Source organism: Fundulus heteroclitus, chromosome 11 (assembly GCF_011125445.2).
Source record: "Fundulus heteroclitus isolate FHET01 chromosome 11, MU-UCD_Fhet_4.1, whole genome shotgun sequence".
Classification (NCBI taxonomy): domain Eukaryota; kingdom Metazoa; phylum Chordata; class Actinopteri; order Cyprinodontiformes; family Fundulidae; genus Fundulus; species Fundulus heteroclitus.
Genome location: NC_046371.1, coordinates 25,618,066 through 25,639,656, shown reverse-complemented (window position 1 = coordinate 25,639,656; position 21,591 = coordinate 25,618,066). Strand labels below are relative to the sequence as shown.

Here is a 21,591-nt window from a genome sequence, read left to right as displayed (position 1 = left end):
TATGAACACATTGCTATGCACATATTAAGTAGGCTACAGTACAGCTTCAGCAACCGTTTAATGTTAAAACATACATCGGACTTAAAGTGAATACAGCACTGTTCAACCTGTTCCCATTTACACAAAAAAAAAAAACAGACCTTTAGTTTACCAGGAACTTTTTCTTCCACAGTAGGTCCTTCAACATTTCGGTAAGCTGAGGTGAGCTGGTCCAAACTTTGTGCTGCATTTCTGATCTTCGTTTTTTGCAAAGCTTTGCCTGGGAAACGTCGTTAAATAATTAAATGTATTTATATTAGCAGCAGAGGCAACGGGCTGCTGCTATACGAGAGCAATCACTGTAAGGCAAGGATTTACCGCTACTCTAAAACAAAAACTAAATCACAAACATTTCAAGCCTTCTTTAACATATTAGTGATTAAATCAGCCTGCTTTACTGATTGTAAACAACTGCGTCTGTAAATTCCCTGAAGAATATAGATCCTTTAACCTCCCGGTTTTTAAACATTGGCAGCTAAAGCTCAAAACGACGAGCTCCGTTCAAACTTTATCTGCTGAAAGACTTGCTCTCTCTCACTCTCTCGCAGCCTGACCGAACCGCCGACTTGATCTTTCACACGGTAGAAAAGGGTATTTTGCATCTTTTGAGCAGCTGGATGAAATCCTTCCAGTTGTTTCTTGCAGCTTTTGAGCTTCCTCTGACTTTGCAAACATCTCGCCCATACTTAAAATAGCCTCTTTAGGACAAAACGCAGGTTAGTGTCGACAGGGTGCAATCACCGTCACTGGATGCTGTTGCCTCCACCTCCCGCTGCTTCCCTGTGCACCAGGCTGCTGGAGAAATAATAGATGAGGGGATTGAGGCAGCAGTTGAAGCTGGCCAGGGAGAGGACCACCGGGTGCACCGTCTTGGTCAGCCTGACCAGGCCACAGTGGGGCAGCAGCTTCACGTGCGTCAGGGTGTATCCCAGCAGGTTGACGTGATAGGGCAGGAAGCACAGCAGGTAGACGCCCAGCACCCAGTAAATGATTTTAAGGGTCTGCCGACGACTGCGGCGCTGGCGGAGGCAGCGCTTCCTCGATTTGCGGAGCACGCTCAGCACTTTGCAGTAGCTGTAGACGAGCACGAGAGTGGGCAACAGAAAGGAGCCCAGGACCAAGCCCAGAGAGACCAGGATGAAGGTCCTGTGGCGCAGGGAGGACGGGTTGAGAAGGCAGGGCTGGTTTTGGCGAGACGCTGCCAGACGCAGCAGCGGCAGACTGACGCTGAGTCCCAGCACCACACACCATATCCCCGCGCTCACCGCCAGCGCGACGCGCTGCATGCGCAGGGCCGGCCGCCAGAGGGTGCACCCACGGCGAAGAGTATACCGGTCCACAGCGATGCACACCAGGAAGAAGATCCCCCCGTACAAGCTGATGTACTTGAGGATGAAGGTGATGTGGCAGAAGGCGGCTCCGGGATTCCAGCCGGCCAGGTCGCCGGTCCTAGTCCAAGCCCGGGCCTTCTGGTGGTAGTAGTAGATTCTCATGGGCAGAGAGATGACAAAAAACATGTCGGCGAAGGAGAGGCTGGCCATGTAAACGGCCGTGCTGTTCATGGCGCACGCGGACGCGCAGAGTCTGCGCAGAGCCAGGCCGTTGGTCGCCAGCGCCAGCAGGAAGATGATGCCGTAGGACACCTGGTAGAAGGTGAAGCGGTAGCTGGTGTCCACCGTGCAGTTGGACAACGCCGGCTTCGCGTTCCCCTCCAGGTCCGTTATGTTCCACAGCTCCATGCCTCAGGACGGCTGCGCTCGCATGTCCGGCGGGGAGCCTTCTCCACTGCCCGAGATATTATACCTGTGGTGAGTTAAGACAAATTAAAGCGAGACATTTAAACGGACGTCGTTTTTGCTTAAGTGGCGCCCATAAATCCTTCTTGAGCTGACGTGGTCAGATATATCCAGCCAATAAACTTTGGAAGCCAGCTTTTTCCTAATAAAATAGGTAAACATTCGATGTCATTACATTCAGAGTGAACAATAGCAGCAGCTCTCAGTCTTTCGCTATTTACACATTAAACATCTCGTAAAGTTTATGTTGGATTGAGATGGTCAGCTGTTTTTTTTTAATTTAGGATGTTGGTAAGCAAACATGTCGTTGGGCATCTTTCTGACGGCGTTATGACTGTAAGCACTTCTTATTGGTGTTTACTCTGTGTTATGAGACCTTTTTGGTATCTGCTCAGTGGAGCCGCTTCGCTTAGTTTCAGCTCAAAAGATTACGTTTGCTTTAAAACGGGGCCAGTGAAAACTCACGCCAGGGATATAAATTTTATCGCAAGTTTACCGTTATTATAATTCACGTAGGAACTGCTTGGTCTGCAAGTAAATGTTCGCTAAATATTTAGGCAGCGTGCGTTTAAGAGCTCCAAGCCTGTAATATATATGATGACACTTGTTGTTTAATGCAGCATAAACTATTTTGAAGATAAGAAGGTGGTACTTTGGATAGGTTATCAAAAAAACACTTCTAAATGTATTAATTAAACAGACTTTTCCAATAAAGCCTCATTGTTTTAGATGGAAATAATAAATTTCATCTTGTTCTAATAGCTGAAGAAACTAAACTAGTCATTATCTGGGGTCTTAAGCAGAAAGAGATTAACTTGATTTAGAAGTCATTTTGTTATTGTGTATTGTTCAAATATCCCATATTTCCCTAACACCAGGCGGCCTTAACTCACGCCAACATCCTGATAACGCGTATACAGTCATTTTCAATATATTAGAATATGCATGTCTAAGAGGCTTGTTCGTTAGATTAAAGCACCTTTTGGGAAAAAACAACAACCTTTAAGCCGGTATTAAATATAATTTACATTAAACCCCAATTTCTGCATTAAAAATGCTGTTTTTTTATTGGTCTAATATTTTAATATTAAATGCTGTATTATTAGTTGGAGGTGGAGAAAAAAATCCTAATTAACAGAAATAAAGGCTTTAAATCATCACCAGCCTGTGTTAATGTATATTGTTTCCTTAAGTGAATTGAGTTGCTGAAATAAATGAACTATTCAATAATATTCTAATTTATTGAATATGACTGTATACTGTACGTCATTAGTTATGCTAAAATAATGGGGGGAGGCCCTCTGCTCCCTGAGGGATGGGTTGAATGCAAAGGACATGTTTAATTTGAATGTATGTTGTAATATTATTATTATTATTATTATTATTATTATTATTATTAGTATTAGTATTAGTATTAGTATTATTAGTAGTATTATTATTATTATTATTAATATTATTATTATCATTATCGTTATTGTTATTATTATTGTTATTATTATTATTATTATAAAAAATAACTTTTGAGTTTAAACACTGGTTGAACTGTATACCTCCAATCATACTATATTGAAAATAAGTTATCGTTTATTGTAACTTATTTGATTGTAATTCTTTTCATTGCATTAACATGACATTTTGACTTTTAAGTAATTGTGACTGTCTTTTAATCGGCCTATATCAATTTATAGGCTGGGAATTTATTACTCTTATTTTGATTAATTGTAGAAAAACAATGTTGCATTAAAAAAAGCAACACATTTTGGACGGTTTACACATATACCGTCTGAATTAGGTTTTAAATGAGGAAATACAAGATGTCGGAGTCGAAGCGAATGCAGAGAGTGCAGGATGCTCTGAGTCATGCGTCACACCCTTTGCATTGTGTGTTTTGCAGCCCTGTTTAATCACAGGGTTGCATGAATAAAGAGCGCTGGATGACACTAGTGTAGGTGGAGTAGAGCAGTATCTTTGAGTCGGTTTCAGTGCTACTGAGCCCTAAAACGTATAAGTTAAAAGATCTGCTGTCACACCTGTTATTTTGGCTGTAACCCAGAAAATTATTTTATTATTTTGCTTTCTTTCAGTTTTGTTTTTATCGTCGCTTATACAAGAATGATAAAGAGGGCTGCGTCAACCGGGGCTCATTGAGCATTCAACATATTTGTGTGCACCATTAGTTTAAATCTATAAAAGGTTGCAATTTTTTATTCACATTTCCCCTTTTTTTTTTCAATGTTAAATTTCACTACTCTCAAAAAGGACATGACCCCAGTAATCCACTGTGTGCTGGATTGAGCTGTTGTGGACTTCCAGTTAGGAGGGAGTTTAGCAATCACAGAAGTGCAGGCAGTGTTTTACTTTCATTCTGCCGTTTGGTGGTTATTCCGGGATCCATCTGGCTGGAGAAGAGGCGTGGCAAAGAGGATGTAAAGTTTAATTTCCACTAGAACGCAGTGGGCATATTGACTAGAAATGCCGAGCCTTTTCCACAACATATTTTTTTTTGAAGAGGGTCAAATACAGTTGCTGGTTTACACGCCCTGAGACATGTGTCAAACTCAAGGTCCGCGGGCCGAATCCGGCCCGTCAAGGCAATTTGTCCGGCCCTCAAGAGCCAAAAAAGGCATATCATGTCATAAAGTAGAGACACATATCCTTTTAAATTGTATAAAATGGCTAAAACTGTGCCTCCTGTGGTGAATGTTTAACATGTAACAACAGCAACCTGCCACTAGATGTCAGTTTTCCCACAACACATTAAAACAACCCAGAAACGTCAAAAAATAAAGAAAGTGATGTAGAATGATGAGTTTTAAGTGTAACTCATGCCAATATCAACGTTTTGCATTTAAACTGAGCCTAAGGGCGCTACTTTAATGTTACTGTGCATTTTTTAATATTTCTATGTGAACTGACATGAAATTATGAAATCAAACGTATCATCTATACATGTGCAACCGTGCCTCTTAGTGACTTCATGATGCCAAAGTGTCCCAATGTAGAAATGAGTTTGAAACCCCTGCTCTAAGAGATTTTGATCGTAACTGCATCTGAATGTCTTTGGTTGGTTGGATGAATGAAATCAAAGCCTGAGCAGTCCAGTTTTCACTAAATGAGGTTTAAACCTGCTGAACATCTCCATAACCAAAATGTTACAGGTTTATTTGCTGATTCAACCATCAACACAAGTTTATCTCAGTTGAAAAACATTTTATTCTGTCAAGCATTTTATAAAATATGATTCATTAATTACCAAAAAATATTCTATTGCATTGCACCAATAATAATTAATAATAACAACAATAATAACATTAGTGGACAATTAATGAAGGGTTTTTACAGTCAAGCTAAAATTGAACACGAGTTGCAAACTTTCAGTCTTCCTACACTTCGTAAAATTTATATTATGATCCAGAAATTACGATCAAATTTCTTCCACCGTCTAATTAAATGACATAGTTATTTAAAAATCTCTATGGTAGACTCTGTACTCTCTGTTGCCTGAGCTGAATAGAAATGGGTAATTCAGTGAAACTCACCGGTCTCCAGCCCGGCAGGGTGAAAAGCAGCGAGCTGTTCCTGGGCAGCTGTTAGTCCGTGCTGCATCAGTGCACATGCTGCTCATCTCCGCGCCACACATCAGGATCGCTCCCTTTCTCTCTTCCTTTCTTTCCCCTGGTCTACTCCCACCCTCCATCCCTGCACACTGGAATATTTCCCTGTGTAGTTTAAATATTTATGTCATTTAGAAAGCTTTAAACATCCCGATCTCCAGCTTATTAAACTGCAGCGTCATTAGTGTTTTATTAAAGTCAGATTGCCTCATTAACTCATGCAGTTAGTTATATTTACAGCTGAACATCCTTTAGAAGTGAATGAAAAGACTTATTAGGTTTATTTCTGTCCAGCTGATAGATGAAGAGCAACAAGAAATTGCTGCAATCAAACATCCCTATAAGCCAATGATGGAGCAAAAGTTCCCCAGAGACTCGGCTAACTAGCAGAAACAGAACAAATTATTCCATCTCACCCAAAGCATTTATCTAATATTTTCCAAAACAAAATCAAACGAACACAAATACTTTTGATTTAATAATTTGTGGACAGAGGAGAGAAAGGGGAACTTTTTGAGGTTCCCCCTTCAAATTACTTGAAATGCAGTGGAAACTCAATACAGCATTTCACATAAAGAGCGTCACACTAACAGTCTAAGCTGCTGCTGGTGTGATGATCTGCTGCATAAGGACCTGGAAAACCTGCTATAATTGATGGAGCCATGTACTTTTTATTTTTTTTTATTAAAGGAAATCCATCAGGAGGCAGTCTGACCATCAGTTTGTGATATTTAACTAAAGCGCCACACATTATTGCACTTCCCTGTATGCTGGTTTGGATAAATCACCTCCAAGCCACACAAAATGCCGCAGCCAAACCCATTCCTTCGGTGACTGATGGATTTTAGGATTTGTTTTAAAAGTTTTCACACTAACACACAGATTATTAAACAGCCTGACTCCACATTACTTATCCAATTTTCTCTCAAAATATCTACAGCTGCTCGTTGGCTTCGCTTAGAGACTCGGACTCAAACCAAACTTTATTTATAATGCGACTTCTTCACCTAGTGACCAAAGTGTTGTACTGGTCTATAAAACAAGGGAATAGGAACATAAAATAAACAATAAAATGCAACATCTACAGTAAAAAAAATAGCCAGAGTCTCCTGCCCAAGTGGAGTTAGAAGCCAAGGCTTTTAAAGATTATTCTTTTCCATCCTTAGTGATTGGAAGGTGTCTCCACTGTTTGGGGGCTGCAAAAAAAGCTCTGTTTCCTCGGCTCACTAGACGAGCAGCAGCAGGTTATCCCACCTCAGAGTCCTGCTGGGAAACGTCTGTGTAAAAGCTCCGGTAAGTAAGGGGGCGGTCGAGCGTTTAAACATTTAAAAACCAAGAGTAAGATCTTTAAAAACAATCCTAAAAAGTACAGGCAGCCAGTGCAGGGAGGCCAACGTGGGGGTAATACGCCGACCTCGTCTATGTGCAACCATGCTTGCACATACTCATACCCGGGAGCAACTTATAGAGGCAAATCAACCACGGGGAAAACATGCAAACTACATTTAGAGAGGTGACAAGAAAGACTGTCAGTTATCGCAAATGCGTGATCTTGGGTTGTTCTTTTTTTTTTTTTTTTTAAAGCAAAATAGTTGCGCGGCAGCTGCAACCTTCCCCGCTTTGTTTTGGGAAGGAAGGCTTTCTGCTGAAGAGACGTGTTTTTGCTCGCATGTTTTGGTTTCTCCGTCACCGGAGACTATGAGTCTGCTCTTGTTTTCCGCAGTCCCTCAGGCCAAGGCGTTCAACTGAAATGCGGTAATGCTGCGTCTTGCCCTGCACAGCTTTTACAAGGGGGAGCAAAAATGTCACAGGTGTTGAAGCTCTGTATCCTGTTAGCGAACATCTGTGGTTTCTCCGGCGTGTAACCGAGCTGCAGATGTATATGGTCTGTATCACCTTACACATATTCGCGTGTTAAGATTTTTGACAGAATTTAAATGTGACGTTTGCAGAACTTGGTCTCTACACGCTCCTTTCTAGAGGGTCATTAAGACGTGCAGATACAAGTTTATTACATTCTTGTCTACGTTTTGCAGAAATTACAGATAGATGTAAATGTTTGCACTATTTGCTGCAGCTATGAGTCAATGAATACACCCCAACATGCATTTCAAAGCTACAGACCCATCAGCTCTGTTGTGGCTAATCCCTCTGGACGCACTGGAAATGTGCGGGATTTGATCTTAAGCGAATCTTAAGAAACAAAGTATGAGAAAATGAAGAAAGAAATCTGAAAATAACAGTGTTTCCAGATTTGATTCCTTTTTCCATTGTCTGAATGTATCCACGCCTCTATGCATACATCCACACGGCCATGCCTCCATGTGAGATGCATCCATTTCGTCTGCAGGCTCCATTTTAAAGCCTGGCTCTGCCACCAAAATTTCTGCCTTAAATTCACCGTAATCTTTTGGGATTATTCATTAAAAACTGGTGTAAAAAGAACTGAGAGTCCTGGAAAGTTGAGTCTGTAAAAGTTTTGAGCCCCAGGAACGTAATCTGGTATTTACAAATAAGAGAAATGGAGAAACAGCTGATCAATTTCCAGCAGCGTATTCAGCAAACGAGAAGTCAGTTTTAACTCAAACATTTTTAAAAAAGTCATTATTTTTATTTACTAGTATGTAAATAACAGTTGATTACAGAATATGCTATTCTATAAAGTGCATCACAAAATATGTGAATGACTACAAACTGCTAAAAAAAAGCACCTTAAAGAGCAATGATACTGATTCAGCTTTAATAAATAGGATTTCAGACACAATGTAATTTGTGCAACAATTACTTAGAGACCCTAAACTGGGCATTATAGACTCATTTCAACATTCACAGGTTGTTATATCGTTGCAGCACTCTTGTTTTATTGCTGCATGGAGATCATCATCTTTAATCTCGAGTCCAAACTCTGTTTTGTCCTGATGAAGGGAGTAACTCCTCATTAATGTTTTTGTCTGGAGTTTCAGTCACTTTGCTTTAATTCAAGTTTCACCAGCCATGGTCGTTGGAGAATTACTCACGTCCCTTGGCAGAACCGTCATCAGGCTGTGGACTCATTGTCATTTACTCTGAGTCCCTTGCTCCTCAGTAAGTAGCTCTTGGTTATCATACTTGGACTGTTTTGTGAGCTTTCTCCGTGCACCGTGTCGAGTAGTCGCACCCTGTTGTACCAAGCTATCGACTTTCGCTTGATGGAGTTCTTTATCGTCTCTGATGTGAAGTAGTAAATGACGGGATCAAAGCAGCAGTTGGTCACCGCTATGCAGAGGGCTATGGGGTAGATGGTTCTGACCACATACTCCGCCTGGCACCCCTTTAGGACCTTGGAGCGCACCAGGGTGTAGAAGATCAGGTTCACGTTGTAGGGGATGAAACAGAAGCAGAAGACGAGCAGATGCACGACGATCATCCTCAAGATCTTGGCCTTGTTGAGGCTCCCTCCGCGACTGATGGTGGTGGGACTCCTCAGTGTCCTCAGCACCATCACAGAGCAAAACACGTTGATCGCCAGCGGCAGGATGAAGCCCACGGTCTCAATGAAAATCACCACCCTCGACAGCTCGGCCTTCCACTGCTTTTTCGAGTAATTCTCGAAGCAGAAGTTGGTGGAGGAGTTGAAGGAAGAGTCGGTGTCGTTTGAGGACGTGTCCAGCAGGATGCCGGTGGGTATGCTGCCACAGAGGACCATCACCCACACCGCCAGGCAGGCCAGCCGGGCGTTCCTCTTCGTGCGGATCCCCTGCGACCGGAACGGGTGGACGATGGCCAGGAAGCGGTCCATGCTGATGCAGGTGAGGAAGAGGATGCTGCCGTACATGTTGGTGTAGAACAGGGACACGGAGATCTTGCAGAGGACGCTGCCGAACACCCAGTCCCTTTTGATGAAGTACGCGATCCGAAAGGGCAGGCTCAGGACGAAGAGAGTGTCCGAGACCACGAGGTTCAACATGTACGTGGTGGTCTCATTCCTCGTGTTCAACGTGCAGAGGAAGATGTACGCCGCCATGGCGTTGAATAAAAGTCCCACTGCAAACACCAGGGTAAATATCACGCTGTACAGATGGTACTTAAACTCATCGTTCTTTTCACAATGGCTTAGAGTGGGATTGCTCATGTTTAAATCCATCTACTTTATGTTTTGTCCTCTGGTTCGCGCTCAACGGCAGGGAAATGTTAAAGAAACTTCACCCAGCAGCTTCCAAAGTTACCTTCTCTTGTCTTCGGAAATCTTTCCAGTGTCCTATTGTCCACCCGTAGTTAAAAAAAAAAGGAAAGGAAAAAAAAAGGGAGAGCTGTTTAGTGTCCTCTCATTCTTCTCTTTCGGTGGAGAGCTTTAATTCCTCAGAAAGGGGAGTCATGTGTTGCTCCTCAGCGCCGTGAACTGTCGAATGGCTCTTTCCCTCTCGCGTGTTCTCCCGTCTGTTCCAGCTACTACCCTCAGGCCACGCAGTTAGCCCCACTCCCCGTTTACTGTAAATCAGACAAGCACACGGCTGTCTGCACAGATGAAAGCCATGCGAAGAACTTGATTGGACGGCTAGAAGACGGGGAGGAGCCTTCACCTGGAGCCAAAGTCCACCCTCTGATACTTTTGCTTTGCAAGTTTAAAAATGAGCACCAACACATTTGAAAACCTAGCTTTTGCATGTTTTGTAATTCATTTTTTTCTGTGTTATCACAGGGATAAAAGCCACACTTCTGTTTTTTTTTTTTTTTTAGCAGAGGAAATGGTGTACTGCCGATTTCAAGCAGATTTGAGGTTAAAGATGCATAGATGTGTTGTCTAAAGACCTCCAAACCAAAATTACATACAAAATCTGATAAAAATGTGTCTGTAGTGGCATCGAAACGTCTCACTCAATAATGTTGAAGTCATCAAACGGCGGGCAATTGAGAAATGTCAGTGGCGTCAGCAGGGTGTTGGTTGCATGTCAAAGAATGTTCTCACGGCATGTCTGTGCGTGCAGGAACTATTTTTCTTCCCACACGCTAAACCTCGGCTTCCTTTTCCTATGTATGGGGCTGGGTAAAGTGGGTGCCTCCGTAAACTGGAACAAGTAGTCTTCATGAAATGAACAAGTTTTAAGACTAGGCAGTGGGTAACCATAGTTAACCGCTGTCAGTAACACACACACACACACGCACAGGGGCGTGTCTTATGTCAACATGATAGGAGAAACGAATGTTATCGTATTCTAGATATCATTTATGAGGGTTGTTGGGGGGGGGGGGGGGGGGGGGGGGTTGTTCAGGGAAATTATGTGATGCCCAACAGTAACTATAATATCTTAATTTTCACTATGACTGGTATTGATCAAAGCTACAAGTATAAAGATAAGCTGCACACATTGGAAATCTTCTGCGTGGCATATTTCTTTCTCAATAATGGCAATAAAGATATCTGTAAATTAACTGATATTTACTCAAAAATCTTTTCTCACACATCATAAATGCGAATTTAGGCGCATTTAGCCGTTGTTTGCAACTTCTTTTTTTTTTTTTTTTTTTTTTTTACTGTGTTGACAATGCAGCTTTTTCAAAAGCATAATGTTGGACTGCTATATCCATCCCAAAATGAGTCATTTTTATTTTTATCTTTTGTTGCGTTTTGGGGATGTTTGTCTGGGACAGCTGACTGCGTCCAGGTTTCCACCGTCTGATCCAAAATGCTGTCCTCAGATCCAAGGAGGCTGGCGACGATGTTTAAGAACAATCCAGGAATCGCCAAGGCTAACGCCTGCTATGACTCTAAAAACTGTGGGAACACCAGTGCCACGGTCCACAGTGGAGCTAGTTTTATATTCTTTTGAACTGGGAGGATGTTAGGGCTGCTCGATTATTGCAAACATGATAGTCACGATTATTTTTGATTGAAATTTAGATCTCGATTATTTCACAAGATTCTTCATCAACTATGATAACCGGAGTTTATTGAACACAATCAATGGTTGTTAAACAATGTCTTCCTTAGGATTTCAAACATTTTTGAAAACAAAAATTAGACAAATAAAGACAAAGTTGTTGGCCTCTCTCAGGAGTGACTAACTACTGATTAATGGCTTTCATCGCCACCGCGGTGAAGACCCAACACATGACGGCAGCGCTTCAAATCGCGCTGTTGAATCAGAAATTTTATTGGTTATGAAATCGGAGGGGTTTTGATATTTTCAAAGCAGTCCGTGACGGACGAGGATCAAGTCGGAAGATTTAGCTGTAATTAACTGGAATCTTGTGTCTGCTCTACAAAAGAAAAATACCACAGGGTTCATCCTGTATTAGAGACAAGGAAACAGCATAGAGAATATCATGATTTGTGTGTGGAGCCCACTCTGCGCTGCAGCTACGATAACACAGCAGGGTTTGCACACTATCGCTACTTGTTCGACGTCTGCTTCTGCGCACCCAGAATGTTTCCACACCACTGAAGACGTTTTCTCTCTTTTCTACCAACGGCTCTCTTTTTCTGGCCATTATCCGGACGTCTATAACTTTGCTCAACTTTTCAGTCTCGCTCCTGAAGCGTTTATAACTCGCGCTGAAGGAAATGAAACCGGTTGGGGCTGTGCGAGGATTCACGTCACACAACAGCACGAGAGTCAACTACGAAGGACCAAATATCGATCATTATGATCGTTGAAAACCCAAATGGTGATCAAGATCAATATCTGATTAAGCACCCAGCCCTAGAGGATGTTGGCTGCTCCAAAATTAACACCTTTTAGGTTGTAGACGCAAAATTAAGGCCTTTGGGAGAGGAGTTGTAGTGTCAGTGTGGTGGATTATAAGGCGTTGTTGTCATAAAGCTTACAAAATGATTAATGTCGAATCAAAACAGCATGTACGCCTTTCCAGAGCTGGAGTTGGAAGTGCTGGAAGTCTTTCCAAGTATGTGCAATGTGGTTCTGTGTTTGATATACAACATGCTTTCTTCTGACTCAAGATAGGATTGTCTGGGATGAACGCAGGTTTCTAGGACACCACAGATGCCAAGATAGCCATCTGGCACCCAGATGCCCTTTTAGTTTGCACCTTCATTGCCCTTGCAATGGACTCAACACTTAATCACTACCAGTTTACAGGGAAGCATCATTGCACCAATGAACTCTTTCTTTGCATTGTGCTGGACACAAAACCTCTCTGCTTCCAAATTGCGTAAAACACCAATGCGCGTGTGCTGAGTCTGTGTACATGTTTGCTGCTTTTCCTTTTGCCAATCTCTAAGCTTCAGTTAAAGCCTTCAGCTCTGCTAATTGTGCGGAGCATGGCTGGTCACAACTTTCTGGTGTGACCATAACAAAGTTACCACCTTCCTGTTCAGTTACTGCCAATCCTGCAAGTGGTCTCTGAAACATGAGCCGTCAACACAATGGTGTTACTTCTGCATCCATCAGTAGCGTCGACTGTTGGTCAGGTCCTCGCCTCGGGCATTTCATCGTCTCTGCAACACATTCATGTCATTCTCCCTCGCAGTCGAGCTGAGTAGTTATTGTCAGCGCATGTCTTAAAGCGTTCAGAAACCCTTTTTTGTTACACCGTGTGAAATGGTCCTTCCATTCTGACAGCAGTAAATACATTATGTATTCAGAAAAACGAGGTTTAAAAAGTCGATCTCTGTTAAAGCTGCAGGCCTGTAAAAACTGACCAATCACTCTCATTCTCACCGAAGAGCAGTGATTAGTCAGTTTTGTTCCTGCGCTCACCCTCCTCTCTCCTTCAGGTTCCCGGAGTATCACCTTATCTATCGGTTGTCCCACATGCCAATCATTCTGACACGATCGCCTAACACCAGTGTGTGGCTCGTTCCTTGTTAGTTTACACTTGCTGGCTGCGCATGTGCACTTCTAGTGCTTATGTATCTGGTTAGCTTAGCGGTTAGCTTTGTTGTTAGCGCTGCTGCTCTCACCGTAGACTTACCTGCACAGGTGAAAGTCACCGTAGACTTACGGCAGATTTAATTAACCCTACATCTAAGTTGTGTCTTCACTTCAACTGATCTTTGACATATTTTAACAGGTCCTCCAAGATTGGATATCCTCTAAAAGAGCCTCATCTTTAGCCCTGAACTGTTTGGTCAACTGGTACTTAAACCACCTGTGGTTTTGATTTCATTGATGCTACACACACAATTTTAAGCATTGTTGAGAGATGAATGGATTTTTCTGTTGGTTCCCATTTTGATGTGGTTGAAGCTTTCATCACAGGACCAAGGTCTTTTGCATAAAAATGTTTATGTACAAACAAAGTTGTGTGTGTGTGTGGGGACTCAGGAACATTGTACCATTCAGAAATGAAGTAATTTGTTTGGCAACAACAATGTCGTGGGACACAAGATCAACAGTTTTTCTTTGTGTTGCATCATCCTAAAGTTCTTCAAAATGTAATTTTTTTTTTAAATGTCATAGAACATCGTGCAGCTGTAATCTGGGGTTTGGCCTTTCAGCTTCTGGAATCTGTGTTTGAATAAAACCCCAGTTTGAGACTATTTCTTCAACCGGGCCACAGATCTCCCATAACCAATAAACTTTAGCTTCATGAGGCTGCATGTATGTTTGAAGACCCAGACCTTCTTTACAAGCCCAGATGGGTGCCCCAAATTTTTTATTTTCAGTTTGCACAAAGCATTTCTCCCCAGGAAATGAACCGGTGTTTGATCTGAAACTGGAATTGGTATTTAAGTCCTTCTCATCTGTTGCCAGTCGTACAGGAACCTTCAATTTAAGAAGTTTAGTTCCTGTGAACCCTACTGTTGGTATACATTTATCAGACATGCGGGAAACAATCTAAAGACTTTTTTTTTTGACACGATGATAAGAGTGAATGTTTGTGGGAGGCAAAGTGAGGCTTTTGAACCTAAGAGCACCGTTTTGACTGCATGGTGGTGGTAGCGTCATGCTGTTGGGCTCTTAAACCTCATCTCAGATCTTCAGATTCCAAATAGATCCTAAACCTGGTTTGGGAATGGATGAAACAGGGTCACACTCAGCTCCAGAGGAAGCCCTGACCTCATCCCTGCTAAAATAGTTTTGTGAGCAAAGCTTTAAAACCTAATGTTTGGCAATAAATAGCTCATTTTAAATAAAATGCAGTAACAGTAATGCGCTAACCTGAACCAGAGGTATCGTTGATGGCAATAACACTCTTAGGGTTTTAATACTTTGAATGTATTCAAAACCATTGGTGTACATGGATAAACAAAACTTTTTCTGATGGTGGGATTTGTTGCCAAAACAATTTATGACGTTATTACAAAACAGTTTAACCTAATAATACAGACTGCACAACTTCACCAGAGGGTGAGTCAGGATTCCTCGATTAGATTAAACTGAGCACAACATGTTTTCGCATGCAGACACATTTTTAGAGCCACGCTATCTTTGTGATTTACTTTCTGCTTCAAATGTACTGGTGTGAGTACCGTTAATCAGTGGGAGGTTCTTTAACAGATGGCAGCTCTTTGCGCGAGACGGCTAAACGTGCACGAAGTTGAAAGCAAATACCGACGCTTGTGTCTCTGCAGGGCTCCCCGCTGTTCGAGCTCCTGCAGCAGGAGCATGCGAGCGCAGCAGCAGAGCCGGTGGAGACCACAGCCAGTTTCAGCCAACCGCTGCAGCACAACCACACCGCCGCTGACCTGTGAGTTATCGCCTCTCCGCTCCGACGTTCAGTTCTCACCAAAACGGTATCAGAGTATCAGTAAACAGAATCTGATTAGGAGGCACCGAAAACTTTCACTCTGTTTTGAAACCGTTCTGGATCATGAATCTCAAAAAGAAATCTGTAAGTTCTGAGTCATTCTGAGCTGGCGCTCTACGTAGCTCTGAAGCTACATTTGTGTTTGGGCTTTCCATGAAGAGGAACAGTCTCTACTCTGGTTCTACTGCCTGCTGTGTTGCATTATTATTATTTTTTTTACAGATATCTCTCCCCTGTGCGCCAAGGCTTGCGGGTCTTGCCTTCCGATTCCCCGGCCACGCCCCCCCAGCAGCCCACCGCCTCTCAGTCCAGCGCTCAGGCCCCCTGCCAAGCTCCAAGGCAGCCAAAATCCAACTCCCTCAGTCTTTTCTATAAGAAATGTGAGATCTGTTTACTTTTTTTTTTTTTTTTATCCTTGGTATTGTTTTATAAAGATGACTACAGTTCTCCTATGATAGCAAATTTCAACCTTTTGCAGATATCAGCACAGATTGCAATGCCTCCATTTGGAAAAGATTTTGTTTCAAAGTCCATCCAGTAAGGCTGATCCATAGAGCCGACTTGTTACTGCTATGAAAGTGGGAATACAACTAATAAAGAAAGAGAAAATGTGGTACCACCTTGTTTCACCATAGGGATGCTGTGTTCTGGCTGATTAGTTGCTATTCTCCTCACGCAGTGTTCTGCATGTAGACTTTTGGTCTAAATCTCATTTTTAGAGCGCCTTTGTTTACGTATTAAAAGCACATCCTGGACAAAACGGTGCGCCTGAGATGAAAGAGCAAACATGTCAACTGCTAGTTGACTTCTAAAACAAATTGGCTGCAGTGCATTTTTTCATTTAGAGGCGTCCAGGTAATAGGAGCCGATCACCAATGCATGGCACACCTTTCACGTTTTCATTCAAAGAGATTCTCAAAACAATCATTTTTATTTTAAGTCAGTTATGTTTTTTTTTTTTTTTTTTTTATTTTGGTCTTATAAGTGAAACCCACTAAAACGTATGAGGGTTGTTTTTGTTGTTGTAATGTGAATTTCGGTTCACCAACAACAATGTGCGGTTGCTGGTTTGGCACAGATTCTCACCACCAACCGAACATGTTTCTTCTATCTTCGTAGTGTACCGCCTGGCCTATACGAGGCTAAAGACACTCTGCTCCTACCTGCTGTCCTCTCACCCTGAACTGGAGCCTATAATATGGACCCTGTTCCAGTACACCCTGCAGCACGAGTACGAGCTGATGAGAGACCGCCACCTGGACCAGGTGCTCAAGCTGTGCAAACTTCCCTTTATCGGTTTCTGTCTCATAACTAGCTTAGATCTTCCAACTGATATCTCACCAACTTCCTCTTCTATGTGTGTTTTTTTTTTCCTTTCCTCTCTCTTTTGTTAGCTGATGATGTCAGCCATGTACGCCATATGCAAAGTGAAGAGCGTCGACCTGCGCTTCAAGTCCATTGTCTCGGCCTACAAGAACATGGCCAACACCAACCAGGAGGTGACGCAGCCTGACGGAAAAAAAACGCGGCGACTGCCAAGAGGCAAACTGCTTTTAAGGTTAACGTCGCAGCTCGTTAAAACTCTGAACCATTGCTCTGAATCCTGCAGACCTTTAAGAACGTGCTGATCACCGAAGGCCACTATGACTCCATCATCGTCTTCTACAACCAAGTGTTCATGCAGAAGTTGAAAACGAATATCCTGCAACATGCGTCCACCAAGGTAAAACGCCTAAAGCGGCAATTACAGCAACCGTTTACACAGATGTGCTCAGGAAACCCATTAAATGTTGCTTCTACTGTTTTGTTTTTTTTTGTCTTTTCTTTAGCCGCCTCCCCCCTCTCCGATCCCTCAAATGCCTCGCAGCCCATACAAGTTCCCCAACTCTCCTCTGCGCGTGCCTGGGAGCAACAACGTCTACATCTCCCCTCTGAAGAACTCCCGCATGTCTCCGGGTATCATGACTCCTCGCTCCAGGTCAGTCCTCCCCGTTCTTGGGTAATTTCAAATAAAGCACTAAGAATGCAGGCATAATTTTTTTTAATGCATTTCTATGTCTTGTCTTTACAGAATGCTGGTGTCCATTGGCGAATCGTTTGGGGTAAGCAGCTATCGGAAGTTTTTTGCCATGTTGTACAGTCAACCGTTAACCTTTTTTACATTTTGTCTCAATACAACCACAAACTTTTATGCATTTGAGGTCGTATGTGATAGACTTGGCGCAGAGCGGTGTGTAGTGAAGCAAAAGGAAAATCACACGTGGTTTTAAAAAGCTTTTAACAAATCTAAAACAGTTTCTCTGCTCCTCCAGTCTAAAAATGCCTTCCACCTGATGTCTGCATTATTGACACTTTCCAAATCCTGTCTTAAAGTCGGAATCTTTTCACGTCAATTCAGATCAGTTTCTGAACAAATGTTATCTCGATGTTTTTTTACTGAACACATATTTAATCAATTCCTCACAAACATATAGGTTTAAACTCAGTTGCATGCAGTCCTTTGGTACTGTAGTTACAGAAGACTGCAGTCAAGTTCAGCTTACTATGCTAATTAGTAAAAGTTTTTTTTATCTAAGGAAACCTGACAGATTTCATGGAGTCCGACTTTGCAGTAATCATCTGGCATCAATGGACATGTCGAGTGCGTTATCTTTGGCCCAATTTTGCCTTTTTTATTGTAAGGGGACCTTGAGTGATCTGAAAGGTGCCTTTAAATCTAATAATTATCGTTATTTGGACTAAAATACGATGTAACCAGCTGCCTTCAGAAGTCCCCTAATTGGTCAATATGCAAACTCAATGTAATCTCAGTACAAACCCGTCTGTTCGGTAAAGGCCTCCGAGGTTTCTCAGATAATACTAGTGAACAAGCAGCATCCTGAAGACCAAGGAGCACAGCAGGCAGGTCAGGGAGAAAGTTGGTGAGTTGATTTAAAAAAAAAAAAGGGGGGGGGGGGAAATCATGCGTTACAAACAATAGTTCCAGCTTTGAGCTCCTCGTCACGATCCATGTACATCACACAGCAACCATCTAGAAGAAGACCCTCTGGACCAATACTTCAGGATGGACCAACGCTGCACATCGTCCTGGACAAACAATCCCCATGGTGATGACTGTATCCCGCTGAAGGGATGTTTGTTTCTACCAGGGAAGGGAAGCTGTTAGGAGTCAATGAGAGGCAGGGTGGAGCTGAATACAGAGCACTTCAGCAAGAAAACTTGTCGGAGGCTGCAGAAGATGAGAGACTAGGGTTCATGCAGGTTCATCCTGCAGCAGGGCAGCACTCCGTCACATACTCACTATTCAAACTCCAGCTCGCTGCGGAGCCGCACGAGACGGAGCCAGTTTATACCCCGCAGCCTCAGAGCTGCTGAGCTCAGGTATTCTGGGTGGCGTCACAAAAACCTTTTCAGTCAGTAGGAATACATGTATGAAATACAAGCAAAATTCTATGCTTGTATTTCATCAAAAGTGCAGAAAATTGTCAAAATAATGACTAGGATATGTAGATAGAACTAACTCTGAAACGGTTGATTAGGGGTTGAGTTACTGCTTAAAAGACTTGAAAGTCAAAGTTGAGGCACTTTCCATCCAATCCAACTGAACTCTCCATGTTTTGTGGAGAACGGGCAGCACTTTCAATCTGTTTCCTGCAAAGCCGGCAGAGACAGGCCTGCCGCTGTAGGAGCAGCATTGACTGGGGACCGAATCCTATTGAAAGGTACGCTTTGCAGATAGTTGTTAAAAACATTTGAAAACCACGCATCCTTTTACTTTACAATTATGTACAACTTTGCGCCGGCCTCTCAGATGAAACGTCAATAAAACACATTGACATTTGTGCTTGTAAAGTGACAAAATGTGAAAGATTTCAAAGGCATTTGAAGACTTTTGCAAGGCTTTTTAAAGTCCCTATCAGCCATCCCTCGTCAGTGCCGTCTGTTTTTCATTCCCCTCTCTCTCTCTTTTGGCCTTTTTCCGTGTCTGCAGCTGAGCAACCGCTTCCAGAAGATCAACCAGATGGTCAACAGCAGCGAACGCTCCCACAAGAGGACGATGGACTCAGGCTCCACTCTGAAGCCTCTGAAGAGGCTTCGCTTCGACATGGACGGGCAGGATGAAGCCGACGGCAGGTTGGTGTCAAATGCGTTCTAGCAGCTGCGTTCAGTAAATTCACCCCGCTATACTAATAAAAGTCGCTGTTATGCTTTTAATATAATAAACTAAATATACCATTACACAACTGGCCTCATGGATCTAGTAAATAATAAAAGGAAACAATGTTTTTTTTGTTACCGTGTGGACGGTTAAATTATTCCAGAGCATGAAAAACTATTTGTGTTTTCTGGCAAATCAATACAACAATAAATGAAACTTTGGCATAGCCTTCACTGTGTATTAATGTCAAGCTTATTTATTTCATACAGCAAACCTGGAGGAGATTCAACCCTGATACAGAAACTTACAGAGATGAGTAAGTGAAAGTGGCTTTCGGTTTCCGTTTTTGTTTTTGACTGCTGCATATTGCTGCAGCCCCTCTAGTTTGGTTTTTGTGTGTTTCTCGTCACGTTTGGTTGTTTACTTTCCACCAGGCTCCACTTGGAGTCGCATGCACGAGCAGAAGATGAAGGAGGATCCCGACACGAGGGAGGAGCCGCAGTGAGGACCGACCTGCACTGTTCGTCACGTTGTGAACACTACTGGTAGCTCAAAGATGGAGGCAGACGTGAATCTTCTCTGTACATTTGATGTGTTTTAGTTTGTATTTAACTTGGCTCAGCCAGCAACCTGAGAATGCAGGAGACTTTCTTGGCTTTTTGTGTTTAGGCTTTTGAGTGTTTTTACCGCGCAATTTTTATTGTAGTTCCTTGGACTTTTGACAACGAACATTCATTTGGTTTTAGCGATCTTAGTTGGCTGCTGTCGAGGAAGCCATTTGTTTCCCCTTCACCTATGTCAAAAGCCTTGATCATGATGCAGCATTTCCATTGTTAAATCATGGTTGTATAGGAAACAGAGGAAAATGTTTTACTTTGCAGTTCAAGTCTTAAATTGACAATGCTGCACTCAGTGGTTTTTCACACGGGGGCGTTATGGCTCACCGGCCATGGTAGGCCTTTTCTCAGGGGGCTGCACCAACGCCCAAAGAAAACAAGTTTTCTGGAGTTCCTTTGTGTTTCAAAATTCCTGTTTCGTGCTTAATTGTTAATAAGGTAGCTAGACGGCATCTGGTCATCTCAAGTTCAAAAACCTAAAACTTTTTAAATAGGTTACGTCTGAACACTGGACAAAGATTCATTGAATCACTGAGATCCATTCAACCCCTCTTTTGGTTGTAAAAAGAAAAAGAAACATTTCTAATCCTTTTTGACAACCTTTAATTGAGAGTGACTTGGAAACCACAATATTCTGCATTGAATAATTTATGCACAATGATTGCAGATTTTCTAAAAAGACGATTTTAATTCATGAAACTCATACACGCACCACACGGGATGCAGAAAGAGGAGCACACCCAGGGCAGCATGCATGGAGGGAACCGCCTCTGATCGCACACAGCAGGCGGTAAAACATGATGAACAAACAGAGAGGACACAGGAAATCTTTCCATGTGGCGTAAAATGTGCAGCTTTCTGATGTTTGCGGCTCGTTTTTTTTTTTTTTTTTTTTTTTTTAAAAGAACAAATACACTTCAAATGCAAACACTTCCTACTGGATTTAAGCTGAATTATCTATTAAACACTCCCTTTTTTTTCCTTTACACTTGTTATATTTGGAAATAGAAGTAAAAGATCTAGAGAGAGGGAGAGGAATGCATTATTGATCATGTGTAGAAAGAGAATAGAGCAGTATGTTTTGTAAAAATAAATGTGTTTATAGTCTAATCTATTTACTAGGTTCCAGAAGACGGAAACGATGTAGGAAAACATTCAAGTTCTGAGTGCATCTGTTTTTTCATTTGTTGAAAGCTGTTGTTTTTTTTCCTGCTGTGTTGGTTAAACTGATTATTGGAGGAGGAAAAAAAGGATTGCACAGCTGATTTGATTTCTGGTTTGTGTTTTTCTTGAAATATACCACTTTTCAAATTTTTGCAGGCTTCTTGTCTTCTTTTGTGATTTTAAAGTTAAAAAAATATATATTTTTACAGTTAAACAATACAGCCTTTTTTCCTTTTCAAGGCAAGGCACATTTATTTATATAGCACATTTCAGTACAGAGACAATGCAAAGTGCTTTACATGATTAAAATACAGGAAAGAAAAACAGAATAAAAGCAAGTAGGAATAAAATGTAGAAACAAAATAGAACATGGAAAAATAGAAACTAAAAGCAAACATTAAGAACAGTTGGTTTACAAACTTAAACTAATGATGTTTAAATTAACAGTTTGACTAGAACAGACAAAGGCAATCCTAAACAAATGTGTTTTTAATCTTAATTTAAAGGACCTC

The 21,591-nt window shown here is 42.1% G+C and overlaps 4 protein-coding genes across 4 annotated transcripts in view; 2 read left to right on the top strand and 2 right to left on the bottom strand.

Moving 5' to 3' along the window:
* The window catches only part of rb1 (retinoblastoma 1), a 54,873-nt gene extending 33,643 nt beyond the window's left edge, over window positions 1–21,230 (top strand). The window contains exon 28 of the transcript XR_004931849.1: window positions 20,354–21,230. The gene's annotated coding sequence lies outside the window, so the exon portion shown is untranslated. The remainder of the gene's footprint in view (window positions 1–20,353) is intronic.
* On the bottom strand, window positions 782–5,675 carry LOC118564573 (lysophosphatidic acid receptor 6-like). Its single transcript, XM_036143243.1, has 2 exons — window positions 5,375–5,675; window positions 782–1,842 (listed from the first exon to the last, which is right to left on the bottom strand). Exon 2 carries the CDS (start codon window positions 1,776–1,778, stop codon window positions 783–785), a length of 996 nt encoding a protein of 331 aa, XP_035999136.1. The 5' UTR covers window positions 1,779–1,842; window positions 5,375–5,675; the 3' UTR covers window position 782.
* On the bottom strand, window positions 8,045–9,938 carry LOC105929394 (lysophosphatidic acid receptor 6). Its single transcript, XM_012867160.3, has one exon. It carries the CDS (start codon window positions 9,570–9,572, stop codon window positions 8,487–8,489), a length of 1,086 nt encoding a protein of 361 aa, XP_012722614.2. The 5' UTR covers window positions 9,573–9,938; the 3' UTR covers window positions 8,045–8,486.
* On the top strand, window positions 14,934–20,314 carry LOC118564642 (retinoblastoma-associated protein-like; the record flags this gene model as incomplete). The annotated part of the gene is made up of 10 exons (XM_036143530.1): window positions 14,934–15,079; window positions 15,362–15,519; window positions 16,259–16,404; window positions 16,534–16,638; window positions 16,749–16,862; window positions 16,969–17,117; window positions 17,211–17,241; window positions 19,131–19,273; window positions 19,568–19,614; window positions 19,733–20,314. Coding segments are annotated over 10 exons (1,110 nt in total), but the record flags the coding sequence as incomplete, so codon positions are not given.
* Window positions 21,231–21,591: the final 361 nt, after the last annotated feature.